Below are 18,257 nucleotides of genomic sequence, written 5' to 3' on the forward strand. Positions count from 1 at the left end.
CTGTTTCCCGCACGGTTCCCCCGCTCAGCCCTGGCTGCCGGGCAGCGTTTTGCCCTCCCTTGGCCAGGCTTTCGCCGGGGCTCTCGCCCGCCCGCCCGTGGCTGAGGGGCTCAGCCGTGCCCTGCGCTGGGGCCGCTGCAGCCGCTGGCACCGCCTGGGCCCGGCCCGGGCAGCCCCGGCATTGCCCCAGCGCCAGCACTCGGACACCTCCACCTGGCACAAGTACATTGTGATGTTTAAATGGCTTGTTACTATCTTGCTGTTATTAGCCTTCATTTTACCAAGTCCGTACATGCCCACTCCCTTTTCACATGGCCCAATGTTATGTAAATAGGTCTAGCTCATAATGGATTCTCTTTCAAAGACATTTTAAAATATGAATGATGTAATCTATTTTCCTTTTCCCTATAACTTAATTCAGCATAGATTATATAAACACACTAGGTTTCTTGAACCTAGTTCCTTTTATGCTGCTCTTCATGCTAGCAGCTCATTTGACCCATATAACAATCCTTATCAGAGGTGTTTTTCTCACCATAATCTTGGTTAAACATGGCTTTTGGGGTCTTTATATATCCAGAAATTTCCTTGTTTTATTCACCAAATATCTCTCTAAAATTAGCTAAAATTCCTATCTATTAAAAAACTAAATTCCTTAAGGTTGTTTTCTAGCATTCAATTTTCTCTTCCTATTTTTCAGATGTTTTTATAGAAATTTCTTAAATCCTTTAATCCTGAAGTGTTATTTTATCTTTGTTTATTGCATCTCCCTCATTTTTTTTGACAATGACAGTTTGTGGTCAATTTACTTGGAATTTTGTTCTTTCTTTTCCAGTTCCCCTGATTCATTCTTACTTTAGTTTCTTCACTATATAGCCATAGATCTTATATCTTCCAGTGGTTTTACGGGTATCAGAATTTTGTCTTTGCCTTACTTTTTTCAGAAACTCTCAAAGGTTTACTTTTTTTTCACACTGGCAAGGAAAATTTTTGAACTGCAAATTGATGTAGGGTTTCTAAACAGTTCTGCTTTATTTCCTTAATAGCACATTATATTTTCTTTCTTTGACCTGAATTTAAAAGCAACTGTATAGCATATTTTAGATAAAAACATCTACCTAAACAGTTGATAGAACTGATGCTTGAAGACGTCCTACCAAGCAGAAAGATGAATTTTGTTGGAATAAGAAGACCATACAACAAACTTGTTTCTACTGGTTTATCCATTTTTTAGTGGCTAACAATCCTCATGACTACTTCCGGGCCCTTAATTTTCTGATTTATCTTAGACAGTAACATCCTTGTCTTCCCTGCAGTTACTGCTCTGTGGCATTTCTAGAAAGAATAAGCAACTTAAAGAGTCTTATACCCTTATTTACAAGGTAACTGGGGTTTCCCAGGGCTGGCAGGTCTAAAAGGAAAAACACTGTTTGAAACTACATCTAAAACAGGAGATATCACATTAACATAGTAATCAATATTATCAGGAAACAGTTTTCAAACTGCAATTTAATGCTTCCTTCTACATACTCTTTTTAAACTATGAGTATGGACACTCAGCAAATCAGTTGATTTTCATCAGCCCAACACCTGCAACTGACCATATTAATGGTCTCTAGTTGTAAAGTAAAATAAGCTAGTGTTTTTCTGACTTCATTTTGTTAATAGCTGTCAAAACTCATATGCTAATTGCTCGCTAAATAATTAAAATATTCATTCTTTAAAAAGAAATAATATTCTATGCTTGCATTATCAGTTTTGTTCATTTAGAAACTTACTGGAGGATTGTGTAAGAAAGAAGAGAAAGACAAAACTCCTGTTGAAAAAGCAAGGAAGCTGCTATATTAAAAGAAATCCCATCCTTGCCTGATCAAGAAATTTACTGCTATTTTCTGGATGGACAAGAAAGAAGTTGGGAGTTGGTCATGCATTTGTTAAGGCAAAGAGGAGTGCATTGCAGCTGTTGATGTTAAAGATGATCAGACCTGACAAAAGCTGTGATATGAAGAGAAATGGCTGTATTTGGAGAAACTGGAAGAGGAAAAACAAACAGGGTTTAACAAGTACACAGGGAAGGAGCAGTGTTAAAAATTAGATGTGATTCCATGGTTGAAAAAGCAGTGCAATTTAAAATGATGGATAAGAAATGAAGAATAAAAATCATCTAGACTAAAGATTAATCTATTTTTGGAAGTTAAACTTAAGAACATAACTGAAAATTCAAGCATGCATGCACAAAAATCCAGCCCTAAATTTAGTTTATATGCTATGGTATAAAAAAAGCCCCAGTCTGAAATTAAGCAATAAAGTTAAAAAATGCATTTTGCTTGGGAAACAGTATTTTGCCACTGTTAGGTATAGACATTTCACTGAAAAAGCCACATATTCCCTTACCTGAAAGATAAATAAGTGCTGACAAAGGGCTTGCCATTACTTACCCCAAGAATACCCAAAATTTTTTGTAGGCATTGCACAAAGCTCTGAGTCTGAGTATGGGACTGACCTGGTGCAGCTTTCTCTGAGAATTGTGACACCAGATTCTCATCCCACTCCAAGGTGGTGCATCTCTAGGGTGTGCTACAGTGTTTTACAAGAGCTGAAATATATGTAAAATCTAACTGGCATTTTTCATCTCAGGAATCATGTTGGTATGTTCTGCTATATTAATAAATAGAAAAATCATGTTTAAGAAAAGATGCTTTAATGTTGAAATTTAATTTGAAATGTTAACTTCCCCATCAAAAATACTGCTTTGATAAAATACCATTTCTATCACAAAAATAGAAAATGTAATGTGAATTACTGTCTTAGGTGTTGATGAGAATTTAAAATGATGAATCAACAATGAAGCATAAAAACTACTGGCTACAGCTGAAACTATTTTTGGCAAGTTTTGTCCACTCTGTAGCTACAAAAATATAGGTGCACATGTACTACCACATGAAAAATACAGATGTTCTTGTTGAAAAAAACTATGTAAGATACTTGTTGAACATTTGTTTAGTTTTTATATTTTACCAATTAAATATTAAGTCAATATGTTTGAATGCTAAGTTATTTTAATGCTTTTCATCTTCTTTGATCAGACAGCTGTATCAAAAACCCAGGTGTATTTGGGTTTTTTTGTTGTTTGTTTGCTTGCTTTTTTTCCTGCAGCTTATTCAAACCATAAGTGCAGTAGACAAAGATGACCCTCTTGGTGGACAAAAATTTTTCTTCAGTTTAGCTGCCGTTAACCCTAACTTCACTGTTCAGGATAACGAAGGTAAAATTCATGCCTGTTCCAAGGAAGGAGTTTTATCTTTGCTGTCTGGCTACATTCCTGAAATATCTTTGCTTTTGATGTCTGTCAATATGTAGAGAAGCTGTGAAGGTTGCTACTATCAAGAATACTTTACCTGAATGTTTGAGGTTTAGGACTTCTACATTTTTATCTGTGTAAGTGAGGCAAAAATGTGATAAAACAAATTATAAAGAAAATCAGAAAAGTTCTGGCTTGGGGTAAGAGACAGATGAAATGCTTGACTGCAAAAGAATAAAAAACTTTCAAAAATTCCTTCAGCTGACAAGTTGAGATTTTTCACTTTAGCCTATCGTCACGTAGTTCTGATTGCCCTGGCCTTCTGTTTTGCTTCTTTCTGACCGCTGATGAAAATAATGGTTCTGAGAGACACTTTGGCTTTTCTTTTGATCCTTCCTCAATTGGTCTTTATCAGAGAAAATTTTCAGAAGCTTCTGTTGAGGAAGTGAGACTATGAATTTTGGCCTTCATTATCAGTATGACTAATGGAGAGGACTCTAAACTACAGAATTAAAAAATGAGAGGGGACATGGTATCAGCCTTCAAATGTGTCAAAAGCATAAAGGCAGCGGGAATAATCCTCTACGCCTGATGAAGATTTCAGGAAGTAATAGACTACAAACAACAGCATAAAAAAAAATTCTAACAGTAGGGAAAGTGAAATAATTAAATCAAATAGTTTGGGTACCCTATAAAGTCACTTGTGGGAGAGCTATTTAAAGATGCATAAGACACATAATTTTTGATGTTGATTGAAAACAAATAGTGTTAAAATACACAAAACCAGTGAAGGGAAGCAATAAAAGTTTGTGTTTCACATCTTGAAGTCTATGAAAAATATATGATTTAATGTTTTAAATTAGGTCCTGAGTTCAGAGAGTTATAGATCTTGGTATTTCCTTGCTGTCTGTAATTATTTTCTTTCTTTTTGCAAATGGGTTATTTTAGTTCTGCCTGAAGTTTGGCTGTCAAGATAGCTAACCACATAGCTCAAGCAATCCACAACTATGATGAAAATTAAATTTTGCTTTTAGTCCACACTAAACCTGTTTTTTCTCTCTTTTGGACTACAAAGTTAACAACTCTGGTGTTGGCTGACACTCTAGCATTGTGGCTCTAACAGTAGAAGAAATAGTCTCTCTGTGTTATTCATTCCTTCTCTTCCTTCCCTTTCCTCTGGCTACTCAGTGAACAGCTTTTGATGCTGAAGTATCCTGCATACAACTAAGATTTGTCTGCTACAGATTCAGTTTAGTAAGTTCACTTCTCAAAACCGTGCAGGAATACTTACCATCTTTAATATTTTCTGAATTCCTAAGTCAATTTCTATTAAAAAAAAAAAAAATCTACTTCATGTGCTGAGGTACATATTCATTGTTCTACAGCGTGTTGGAAGTGGTTTGGTGTAGCAAATCTCATACTGAGTTGACAGATAGCATTCCCGTGGGTGTTGTCACGGAAGATCCATAGAAAGAATCTTCCAGAACAGAGTGCTTTTTGAACTGCGCAAAGCGGAAGGTTATTTTTCCTCAGTTGGCCGCTGTATTTCAGGGTTTCAGCCCTGAACTGTAACTGTGTCACACACTGCATGCATTAATCTATAAAGCATTTTAAGCTTTGAGAAATCCTCTTTTCAAATCACACGCAAAAGTGGTGCAGAGGCACAGAGGAGCAGGCCAGATGTACCTAAAAAATTATAAATAGCTTTCTGATCAAATGGGAATGTTGTTAGAAAAAACAGAGGTATCACTATGATATCAGGAATTATTTTTCAGTGATATAAAATATGACGATTTGCATCTACTATAAGTGATGTGGTTTCTGTTCATATAGTCTACAACAGTACATTTCAATCAATCTAGATAACACTGCCAGGATTTTGACAAGAAGGAATGGCTTCAGTCGACATGAAATAAGTACTTACCTTCTACCAGTGGTGATATCGGACAACGACTACCCGATCCAGAGCAGCACAGGCACGCTGACCATCCGGGTGTGCGCCTGTGACAGCCGGGGGAACATGCAGTCCTGCAGCGCTGAGGCCTTGCTCCTCCCTGCCGGCCTCAGCACGGGGGCACTGGTGGCCATTCTCCTCTGCATCATTATCCTGCTAGGTAAGAAGAGAAACACATCTTCCTCTGCCCAGGAACAAATACTTCAGGCCTGACTCATTCCACAAAATTATGCAGGTTGATAAAATTAATGATGATGGATTTTGCAAGAACTTAACTGCAGTTTAAAATAAAAAGGAAAAACAAAGGCAAACCCTGTTTATCTGCTAATTGAACACTGTAAATAAGAATTCAAGGCCCAGACTGTTAAAATTATCAGTGTGCAACCAGAAGCTCATTTATGTTCTTTCATTAAGTTGTCCAAAAAAAAGTTCAGAATAGTATAACCAAAAATTGCTTTCATGTCTTTCATTTTAATTTTTTTTTTGAGGAAAAGTCTCTTTTTTATTTAAATAACTACTAAAGATCAATATGCAGTATATATTTCACATCTAATAGAACAGTAAGCAGTAATTTTACTATATTAAAGCACTACCTATCTAGTGGTTTCAGGGCTGTAATGAAAAAAAAAAAAGGAAAATTTTGTAAAACCTCCATTTTGTGGTTTTCAGAATAACTCTCAATGACCTATAATTCAACTGAAACCCCTTTTTAGCAATGTCCTTTGAGCTTGAAAGAGGAAAATTATCTTCAGAATAGACCTGGCTATTTAAGGCTCATTACAGCTACAGAAAGAGCATGCAGACAAGCTCATGGTCCTGTAAAGCAGAGCACACAAAGCAAAATAGCTTTTTGATATAGACTTTACTGTGCCACTGTTATACAGATAGAGGTGTTTATCCAGTTATCAAAAAAATGAGTTGGTGAAATGTAGCTGAAATGTGGTTCTTGTACCTGATGGATTTGCTGCTACGAAATTGTTAAATAGAGATCTTTACTCATTCTTTGTTTCCCTCTTTAAGTTATAGTGGTGCTATTTGCTGCTCTGAAGAGGCAACGAAAGAAGGAGCCTTTGATCCTCTCTAAAGAGGACATCAGAGACAACATTGTGAGTTATAATGACGAAGGCGGTGGAGAGGAAGACACCCAAGCCTTTGATATCGGCACACTGAGGAATCCTGCAGCTATTGAAGATAAGAAGCTTCGACGAGACATTATCCCTGAAACATTATTTGTGCCACGGAGGACTCCTTCGGCCCCAGACAACACGGATGTCCGAGATTTCATTAACCAAAGGCTAAAAGAGCATGACACTGATCCCTCTGCGCCGCCGTATGACTCGCTTGCAACCTATGCCTATGAAGGAAATGATTCCATAGCTGAATCCTTGAGCTCCTTGGAGTCAGGTACTACCGAAGGAGACCAAAACTATGATTACCTGCGAGAGTGGGGCCCTCGGTTTAATAAGCTAGCTGAGATGTACGGTGGAGGAGAAAGTGACAAAGACACTTCTTAACCTACAGTAGGCTACTTTTGTCTTTTCCTTTAAGCGGAAGTAATTTTACAGACACCTTCTGCACTCAACAGTATTTAACATTCAGGAAAATTTTCCTGCCACTCAGCACAATGGTTTCCTTTTAAAATTTGTTTTAAACTTGTCCATTAATGTCATTCATTCTTTCTAGTAGGATGCCACTTGGAATATATACAACATTTTATTTAATCAACTTCCAAGAGCCAAAGCTATGGAAATTCAGTGTTGTACATTTTAGTAAGTAAAATAAACAATATCTTACCTTCAGAAATTTGAACAGGGTGATAATCCCTTAAGCAACCTCATGTACAAGCCGCTTCTGTTAGGTACATGTCCTATCCCTGCAAGTGCAGCTTTTAAGATGGCAAAGAAGAAAAAAATCCAGTATGTCCTGTTCTGTACATTAAAATAAAACAAAATGTACATGTGGTGTTAATAAGTGTAATATGCAGCTGGTTTAAAAAAAGTTTGTGCAACTTCATTTCATCAAATTCTATCTGCCAATGTTTTATATTTATATTTTTGTATTTATTTTTAAAAAATAAACCAGTTTTTACAACTATGTTAATGCTTGCCTGCCTGTTCTAGCCATGAGTTTGAAGCTTGAAGAGAACATGGAATTTCTCCAGTGACATCACAACCAACTGCTACTTCTGTGCTGAAGTATTCTCCCTACACACAACACAGACTGAAGTGCTTGTGCTTACTGAGAGAGGAACAAGCTATGCACTTACTTGCTCAAAAGTGCTGTCTACAGTTCAATGCTTAAGAGAATTTTCTGTTATTATTTTTTAACTAAACTGATCATATTCTAGTCCAGAAAGATGAATTACTATCTTGAGTCAACTTGAATAGCCTTATTCTAAAAATATGCTGGCACAATTTATCTATCCAAACATATAACATTAGTTTCAAATCTCAGTTTATTTGTTCTATAGTTCTCCATTTTGAATCATAATTACATCATCAGAAGTGATCTGTAATTGCAACTGATACAGCGTAAAAAGATGCTCAATCATTTTTAAGCTCTTTTTTTCCAAAGAGATATCATTTGCTGACAAGCTACTGTGTGTTGTATTTCAACCACCTTTAGAGCTGTCAATCTGAAGACAAAACGTGTCACGAAACCCAGCATTCCCCTCCCCTCAATTTACTTAGGTTTCTCAAGTCTAGTAAAAAGAAACCTGAGCAACTAGCCAACTGTAACCAAAATTATACTTTAGATATTACAAAACAAAATAGGTACCCAAAAGCATTTTGAAATGTATCTTCTTTTAATCTTTAGGTTACACCAGTTTTGTACTAGACAAGCACTGCAATTTTGAAATGCTGCTGAGATCAAGTAATTTCAGAGCCAAAGCAGTATGTTACAAGGTCTGTATTAGCTAGTGTGGGAGAAACACATCTGAAGGATTATTCCTTCTCTCTTTCTCTTAGCTGCTTATTGGCATAAAACCAAGAGATATTGGAAATATGTTAGTCCTCTGAAAAGTGGAATGTTGCATTCTCTTTTAGTTGGACATTTCTTCTTCTTAATGGGTTGATAAAACCCAATGAAGTTGAAAGCTGAATACAGTACCATTATGCAATCTATTTTGGTGCAATAGAGACAAAATTTTTATTGACTTGATATCAAGTTAAACTATTTGATCTATTAAGAAACTGTGACTATTATGGATTTTTCTTCACTTCAATCAATAATACTTTTATTAACTAAAGATTTTTTATATTCTTTAATAGAACATGAATCTGAGAATATTAAGAAATGTCTTACATAATCAGCATTACAAAGCTTTTTAAAAGTCTTACAGGTGATACAAACAGTTGATCTTCTTTATGATTACCTAGTGAACAGGACCAAATTTTTTTTCTTCCAAATCTACATTTGTCTTCAACAGCATGTAATAGGAAGAAGCAAACAAATAATATCCATCCATTGAGTACATAGATAAAAGACACTCTTCTTAAACTAATTTTGACTACAGCAACATTGAGATCAGTGACACCCTAGGTTTTTAACTGAGTATGTACTAGGACAGAAGATAAAATGGAAGTAAAACATCTGGGCTTTTACCTCTTTGCTAAAAACAAGATTTAGTTAAAAAGGTCCAGACAACACTTTTACATATAACTCAGTAAAAATCTCTGTTTTTTTCCAGAAAGAAAAAAACAAATACACACATCTCCCTCACTATTCATACATATCAGCAAACATCAAATAAGACTGTATAACTTTGATTTATATTACAGTACTAATTTCTATAAGGAAATATTTGTCTATCACTGTGTTGAAGGAAGTTATTTTATAACTGTTCAGCAGAATCTGAATCTGATGTTTTAAATTTAATCCTGTATGTGTTATTAAATAAAATGTTAGTATACATTGTGAAAGTATATAACCATATATTAACATACTACTACCATTATTATATAAATAGTATGAACAGAATTTTTTTAAAGTTTGTTGCCATATCCTTGGACATTTATTTCTCAGTACATTTAAGGAAAAGTTAAAAGACAAATTTCATTTCAGCACTATAGATGCTACTCTGACAATAGAATTTCCCTGTACAAATATACAATATTTTACTATACAGTGCTTCAGCCTAATGGAAGTGGGTACAGGAATATGAGGTTATCTGTGCAGACAAATCATTACAAAAGCATTCTGGAAGTCAGAATTCATTGTTATATCTGATTTATTTTAGGACCTGTATGTATCACAAACAACTGGCTCTGGTACTTAATATTACAGGAATAGTCCACAATGTTCTCCATGGCCTTACACACCATGGATGGATCACAACAGCTCGGTCAAGTGTAAGGCCATATAGGAAAAGATCATCTCCACGAGCATCCTATGTCATAGAAAGTGAGAAGAAAGGAATCAAGGGCTCTATCACAATGTCTTCTTACACCCTCAGAGTAGTGAGGAATTGGAAAGTGAAACTCTTAGACAATTCGAAGTGGAAAAAATGTAAAACGAGATACCTGCTTCCTAAGTAGTACCTCCTAAGCTCAGCCACATGACATGGTATGAAAATTAACAAAATGTAACAACATTTAGTAAACAAAATCCTGGTATTGTTTAGTCTGAATGAATTTTCTATATGTTCTTAAGACAAAAATGCCGCAGGACCATAGAAAACAAAGAAAATGCATTAATATTGCATTTCAGGTGGAACTTACATGTTACTTACAACAAGACACACCTTATGAATGTTTAAAAAGTCAGAAGCATATAAAAACTATTGCAGCCACTGGACCTGGACAGTGAGTTCTTGGAGTCTGTTGCAAAAAAAAGGATTTTTTGGAAGGAGATGTGCACAAGATCTTATGTTAGTGACAGCAATGTAAATAGCAATATTTCATAGGTCCTTAAGGAAAGTGGTTGATAGTAGGAACAGTCTAAGGAGAGTAAAAAACCTAGAGAACAAAAAAAGCACTTAAACCAACAAAATCCTCACATTGCAAATGATCAGGTCAATACCCACCAGCTTCCAGCTCTGTATATGCAGATGTTTTTCACTCATTCACTCTTACAAGGTATCGTATTTCCATCATTTCTCCTTCAATCATATGTAATAGTATTCCCAGGCCAAACTATTTATCTATTACATTACCGTCTGCCAAGAGTTTACCTTTCATTCCTCTCACTCATTTTCCAGTGTGACTCTCATTGCCTCTGAATCAGATGTTCCTATTACTTCTTAAATTATTCCTCCACCTGTCACACAAAGTTGGAAGAATGAGGACCAAATTTGCTACATTATTTCCCTTCAAACCTGTTCTTACAATTTTCTCCTACTGGGTTAACTACATAAACACTTGTTAATGGCTACAGAGCTGCTCATTATGCTAATCACAGAATATTCTGAGTTGGAAGGGACCCACAAGAATCATCATGAATGATGGAGAAAATTAAATGCAATCATTTCTCCAGGTTGCTTCAGACTGGTTTGCCCTTATTCTATCAGCATTAAAATTTTTGACAGTGTTCCTCTAAGTTTATCCAACAGTGAGAAAAAAGTAAATGCTCTCTTTTGGCCCATCACTAACTACTCAAAAGAAAAAACAATGACTCTTTCAGGAAGCTAGTTAGTAACATACATCTGATACAAGAATATCAAGAGCTTAGGTTTCCTTACTTTTTGTCAAATAAGTTGAATTAGAGATAGGACAACAAAAGTTACCAGAAGCCTTCAAACACTGTGTTATCATTATCAGGCTCACTTGAACAGCACAGAAATCACCCACCTGTAATCTGTTCATAGCAAGATGCACAGATTGATGTTCAAGCTAAAACAATTTCACTCATTCTTAACAGTGTTATCTATTATGTTCAAAGCCATCCTATAAATAGTAAACATAAGGAGATAATAGGAAATATAAGGAGACATGTGAATGCAACTTTTATTTTTCAAAAAAAGTATTCTGGGCTTCTCTATTGTCTTTCCAGTTTTTCAGAAGCTTATTTAAACTCTATTCTAACATGGTGAAGCTGGATGAAAAGTGACTTTCTACATGACAGAAGATAGAACTAATTACATGGGAATTCGCAAATAAAATAAGCCAGAGAGAATTTTTCTAAATTTTTTTTTTGTTTCTCTTCTTCACAGCTATTTTTGTTTCCATTTTAAAAGTATATAGTCAACCATGAAATCAAAATGAGTTTTTAAACCAATATTTTTTTTCTGAATGCCAGTTTCTTTTTTTTTCCCCCCAAAAAAATCAAACCAAACATTTACTTTTTGAGAAAATTCATTGTCTTTAAATTGATGTAAAGCTTAGTCAACAAGGAAAAAAAAAATTTGAAAATAAATCTGAAATATTTCTTTGTTTTTTGACTACAAACCAGAAATCGTATGAATTTTGAACTTGCATTTGGCAAAATAATTTTTTACATTTCCATTAATGTTTGCAAACCAGTACATTGTTTATTGATTAAGTTTTGGAAGACAAGCATTTTATAAATATTTTTGCACCCATGTCTAGGTACTGTGTGTGGAAACTTTTAGCAAAACTTTTTGAGGGAAGCAGAACAAGTTCTAATTTATTATATTCATTAAAAAGTCAGAGGAAAGTCAGCAGCTAATCTAGAAAGTATGTTTTATATATGTTATATATATGTTTTATTTATTCCAAACAGGTAAGATGTTTTGCAATTACAAAAAGTACAGCAAATACAGCAAATACAAATCGATTAATCAGTAACAACTGAAAAGAGTTGGAAGTCATGACACTGTTGACAAACTTTAATTTACAGAGGAACTTTGGTGTATTTAACATAGATGCATAAAAAATATCTCCATCATATTGCACGTGGCTATTATGTATCTCATCCCATTAATTTCAAAATTGTAAAAAATTACAGAAGTAATGAACATTCATAATATTGGCCGGTTTCTGGTTAGTATGGTAATCTGCTTGTTCACAAGGACAGAAATTAAGATTTTGCCACCTACAGGAATTTCATTTTCAGGCTATGGATTAAGGCAGTCACAGTTTTTACATATAGAGAAGGGAACTTCAGATTTCACAGTCTGCTTAGCTTTCCAAAAGATATTTGGCAAGTTCTATCACCAACATTCCTAAAGGAATTAAGCTAGAAAATCTTCTCAACAAAATACAGAAAAATCAATTAAAGTAAATATTAAATAATCCTAATAGAGGAAGGACAAAAATGGAATTTTTCTAGATCTGTTCTTTTGATCTGGCAAAGAAAATGAATAATGGGTATGAGAGCTTATTTAGGACTGTTATTAAGACGAGTAAATAAAAAGGCCATTCAGAAGAATGTGAACTGATGAAGTGATACAACATGGTTATTCACAAATGAGATCTTGTAGTTATGATAGCTAATTGTGGGAAAATCTTAGCTCAGTATTAAGTAAATAAAGGAAATAATATATTAAGAATTATCAGGAAAAAAACAAAGAAAATTTATGCTACTGACTGTCATGTCCTTATATTGAAGGTTTTATTTGCTGTCATTAGCATGTCCTCCCCTAGAAAAGTTATTCTCCATCTTGCAAAGATAAAGAAGAGGATAAGGGATGATCAAAGTCAGTAAATGTCTTCTTTATAAAAAACAAGGCAGGCTGGGATATTGCAGCTGATAGGAGACAGACGTCTATGAAAACATGAATTATATGGAGGATCTAATACTCACTGTGTGAATATTAGAATCAGGAATCTTCTAATAATAACAACAAATATCAGGTTCAAAAAGAAGAAAAGGAGATTATTTTTCAGATACAAAACACACTTAAGACTGTGGAGTTCCTTGCTGCAAGATTTTGTAGACGCTTAATCTACATGTAGATATAATCCATTTTTGCTTAAATGGATTACAAAATTTTTGAAGGAAATGTTTCAAGAGCTCCTCCATGTAAGTTATAATCAATCAAGAAGCCCTGGAATTTTATGCTGTCAGTGATCATAGAAGAAACTTTTATATGTAATTATCACTACATGCTTACTTTATGCTTTCACTCTTCCTAACCACCCACAGATGGCCACCATCAAAGACAGGGTTTGATGATCTAGACATTTGGATTTGTGGTATAATGATTAATATGTTCTCATTTATATGACATTCCCTCTGTCCCCAGAATGAAATCCCACCATATAATTCTCAATGCAAGTGGATCAAAAATCCTTGACATTCTTCCGATGTATCTCTAGCAGCTGTTGAATTGTCATGCCAGAAAATGTTTTAACAGTATCCAGAATAGAAGTAGACCAGGAAAATGTTAGATGGTATTGACAGAAAAGCTCTATTTTAGCTTTACTCAGCTAAACTCATCTTCCCTTCACTACAGTTGCACTTTAATATAAGTGGGGCCAAAATATAAATTTATTCAAAGAAAATTTAGTGTGTACTTTTCCAAGACATTTTAGCATAATAGCTAGCAAACACTAGGTTTAATAAGACTATATATAAATTGGAATTTAAAATATTTCCCTCCATCAGACATAGTCAAGGATATCATAGATAAATTAGTTGCCATAACCATCACTTCGTTTAGTAATGGCAGTTGGCAAAATCTGTTCATAACTCAGAGGCTGCTGAAAACTAATATTGGAAGGAAACTGTTGTCCAACTTCTTTCTCTCCTCCAAATTATTAATGTTTGAGAAGTATTGTTTTACTTACTACTGTTTATGTTACATTCAAAGCAAAATATATCCGAAAGAAAATACTATTTCTAAAATCAATATTCTATATATATGTATATATACAAGTATGTATTCATGTTCTAAATAAGCATATCACAATAAAGATAAACAAGTACACAATATAGATGCATTAAAAGGGAAACAAATACATTTCATTCCTATTAACAAGACACAATTTCGGAAATGTCACAGTAACCTTTCTAGATGACACTCCCAGCAGAGAAACTTTAGAAAACTGCTATGCACAATTACACCAAAGATATATAAACTTTCCTGCATCACCAACTCAAAACAGTGACCTGAGCAGCCTTTGTACAAATGAGACTGGAAGACAGAAAAAAAGAAAATCATGAAGGTTGTCTTCTGACCTTTAATTATATCATCTGAAAACAGTTCATGTAAAAAAGTGTTCCTTTTTAGCTAAGGGCTCAGTCTGGCCTTCTTCCACACTAGCCCATTGGAGAGAGAGAAAAATCTTCCTTATTGCAAATTTCCATATACTCCAAGTATTATGGTAACTCTTATGCTCCCCTATTTTGCTTGCTCTATTTTCGTCAGTTCCACACTGGGTAGACTTGTTTTGGGAATAGTTTGAGGCTACTATATAATGACTATTTTCTGTAGAGATTGGCCTCATTTCATACAGAGATTGTCATTTGTAGTAAAAATATTCCAACAAAAATACCACTTCCCAAGGAAGCAGTTTTCGATTTCTACTTTTACTGGAGAGTCTTAAAATAAAATAAATATTGGTAAATATAACCTATATAGGTTGAATTTCTGAGCTCCAAGCTTGTTGCAAAATCATCAGCCCTTCAAACCAAGAATTCACTACATATCTCAGCTAGAAGGTATTTTCTTACTTTAGTAGTTATTCCTCAGATCTTATTTGTAAAAGACATATAAATAAGCCTTTTAGGCCATGAGGATTTTTATTACTTAATTAATTTTCTAACATTGGTCTTCTATAGTGGCAAGCACAATAGGAATGCCAGGAAAAAAAAAACAAACAAAGCGTAACAAAGCAAAATACTTGATAGCCAGTTCTAAGCAGAATAAGGCAAATTAAATATTTGGCCACCCATTGGACAAAGTCAGTAGTTACCAATGAAGTGCAGGCCAGCTTTCCCTCTATAGAGAAAAAAAACCTGAAAAAAACCACCACATGATTAAAACTCACCCATAACACACACATAAAATAAAGGAATAAGCACAGCCTCAATAACAGCGTTTTCTGAGTTGTCTTTACAACCTCAATTTTGCTAATGTTGGGTTTAAGTATTATTCCCATTAGTATATGATAAAGTTAATCAGATTTTTCCTTACAAATTCAGTTTTACTTGTATTGTAAAGTGTAAGGAACCATTTCATACATATAATTTTCAAATGTGACTGGTCTAAGATTCCTTGTAGTTTTAGCTTATTTAAAATGCAAGGAAAATTTGTTTCTTTGTTTAGTGTAAGTAAGGGCCTACCAGATTATTGTTTCCTGAAAAAAATAGAATCTTACATTAATATTTAGTAAAACTTTAGAGTTCTTATCTGTGATATAGCAAAATAAAAAAAATACCCTAAACCTTCAACTATAAAACATTAAAAAAGAAAAGCCTTATTATCAGCAGAGACATAAAAGCAAATTCTATTTCCCTAAAATTCCAGTTCATAGCGTAAAAACAATTGAATAATAAATTTTAACTATTCTTAAAGGTAGATTTAGTGATTTTTCAGTATTTATTCCTTTCTGACAACACATTAAGAAGCCCTCATATAAGAATATGACTTAGTGTTGTCATTTTATTCACAGGCATGCTCTGACCAATACCACAGGCCTTACCCCTGCTATTGAGAACTGTCAGAATAAAATCAAATACCTAATGAGAAATTGCTCTCATGAAGTGCTCTAGTCTTCCACATTTGGTCCAGTACACATTTTTGCAGATGTGCACATGCTTGCAAACTGAAACTGGGTTTTGACTAAGACAGTCAAGCAAACAGTCCTGTGTATCTGCTTTCTGAATTCAAATCTTTTTAGTTCCAGAGCTAAAAACCTGCCTGATTATGCATCGTTACAGAAGGATGTTATTTCTTTCAGCATCAAGTACATATTGTTACAAGCAAAAGCCCATCTATTTCTCAAGCATGTCTTAACACTATTAAAATTAATGTTAGCAAGCTTAATTGAAGGTGCCTAAAACCAAATTTGAGAGTAACTTTGAAGACCTGTAACTGAAAAATCAGAGGAAATTTTCTCAAAGTTTTTATATAAGGAAAAACAAATCAACCTACAGAACTTACAGGAATCTGCACAGTTAAGTTTCAGCTTTGCAGCTATTTGTCAGCTCAGTCCATTTCAATGAAAACAAAGTATTTCTGTGATTGCATCCCTTAATTTAATTAATGTAAGTAAAAGCGACAGTAATCAACATTCAGAGGTGCAGATAAAAATCCCTTTAAGCCCACCAAAAATAACTACTCCTGGCCACTGTCACCTGTTTATATATATCTAAGCCATTTAATGCACAAACAATTATCTTACATAAGATATTGAAGGAAAAACATTTCATGTTTAAAAGGAAAATGTCAGACAGGAGAGGGGAGCAGTCTAGTTTTTGTCTAGGACTAAAATGCTGTGAAATGAATTAACAGCAATTCATGCTGCCACCAGACATTGAGTATAAATTAATTTTTATTTATAAAGTAATGAAAGATGAACAATTGTTTGTTTGTTTTTTGAAGTATTATTACAGGATGTCGCAGTGACTGCTGCTGTCCACTGCCCAGGCTGGCTCCAGCAGTGTGCAGCAGGAATGGGGAGCAACTGGAGGCACGGAGCTTTAAAGCTGCTCCTCTGAAGCCTCTGCTCTACCCAGGGGAGTACAGGCTCCAGGCACTGTAGCAGTCAGCAGCCCTCGAGGAAGGGAGAGATAAACAGTAGCGAGGAGGCTTGCCATGGGAGGTAATCCAACTTTATTGAAGGGTATCCACAGAGGACAAGCCCAGATCCTACCTGAGCAACAACTTATAAAGGGAGGCGTTACAACGGGGATAGCTTGACAGGGGACCAATAGGGATCTTTAGGGGTGAGATGTGGACAGGGATGGACATCCACATGGGCCAATAGTCTTGAGGGGTGGAGGGAAAGGGGTCACATGCCCCAATGGGGCGTCAAGGTTTCGGGGATTTCCAGAGGGGCGGTATCAGAAGGGGCAGAACCTCAGGGGATTGACAAGGACCATATAAGGATAAACTGGGAGGGCTTAGGTGATGGACACCAAAATTTCAGGAACAATGGGAGGGGTTTGGGTGATTGATAGGGAAAGAGACAGAACAAGGGGAGGGGATAACCATATTGAGAGCACCAGGGGAGCGGCTTGGATCTGGGACAGACCAGCTGGGAATAGAAATGGGGAAGGTACAGATGAATCATTGGGGTACAGAGAACATATGAAGATACAATAAAAACATCGCATCACCACAACAGGACAAAGTATTAAAATAATGTAGCAATAAAATATTGTATTGAAAAAATGGCCAATGTTTGCTTCTATCATTGGCTCAGCTTTATTTCTTCCAGTGGATTTACCTCAAACGGGTTCAGTTCAGTTCTGATAACCATAAACGAGCCACTCACCACTTAACTGAATATTTTTAGGCCCTTGTCCCTTTTGGCACCTTGATATTCCACTGCTGATGTTGAAGAAAATAGAACCCTAAGTCATAAGACAACTTTAATGTAATTTCAGCAGCATCCAATTTGAGTTAGGACCATTTACTTTATGACTTCTGAGTGTTTCATCTCTTTCATAACTATAGTGGGGTTTGTCATGCACAATCAAGGAAGCAGAACATGCAAAGATAAAAACATATGAATAAATAAAACCTTCTATTAAAATAAATTTGTTTTGAGAAACCAGTATGTACAAGGTAGAATCAACTTGTTTATTCATTCTGAAAGTCTACCTTGCCCTCATTTGTTCTTCAGTATAGAAGAGCAGTCACAGAGTTTTAAAAAGACAAACAGTGGGCTGTGGATTTTTAACTCTCTTCTTCATCAGAGATGGGCATAAATTAATCTGCGTACTGAGCATGAGGGGGACTGCATTTGAAAAAAAGCTGTAGTAGAGTCTACTACTATATCCTGGTGCAATTCTGAAGAGAAGCACCATTCATTTATTTTAAAGGCATCAGTCCCAGGTGGATAAGGAGCAAAACAAGACTAGGGAAAAGAAAATTTCAAGTGCAAAGTCTGTGACCGTTGCCTGATTCATAAAAAACAACTAGAAGCAATA

General features: G+C 35.1%; 1 protein-coding gene across 1 annotated transcript in view; it reads left to right on the plus strand.

The window, feature by feature from the left end:
* LOC309572095 (cadherin-10) overlaps positions 1–6,769 on the plus strand; it is a gene marked incomplete at both ends in the record, with an annotated part of 60,641 nt that extends 53,872 nt beyond the window's left edge. Inside the window, 3 exons of the mRNA XM_082280105.1 lie at positions 3,157–3,265; positions 5,164–5,415; positions 6,276–6,769. Of these exons, the coding sequence (XP_082136231.1) occupies positions 3,157–3,265; positions 5,164–5,415; positions 6,276–6,769 (855 nt within the window). The remainder of the gene's footprint in view (positions 1–3,156; positions 3,266–5,163; positions 5,416–6,275) is intronic.
* Positions 6,770–18,257: the final 11,488 nt, after the last annotated feature.

Source organism: Coloeus monedula (genome assembly GCF_965178545.1).
Source record: "Coloeus monedula genome assembly, chromosome: 1".
Lineage (NCBI taxonomy): Eukaryota > Metazoa > Chordata > Aves > Passeriformes > Corvidae > Coloeus > Coloeus monedula.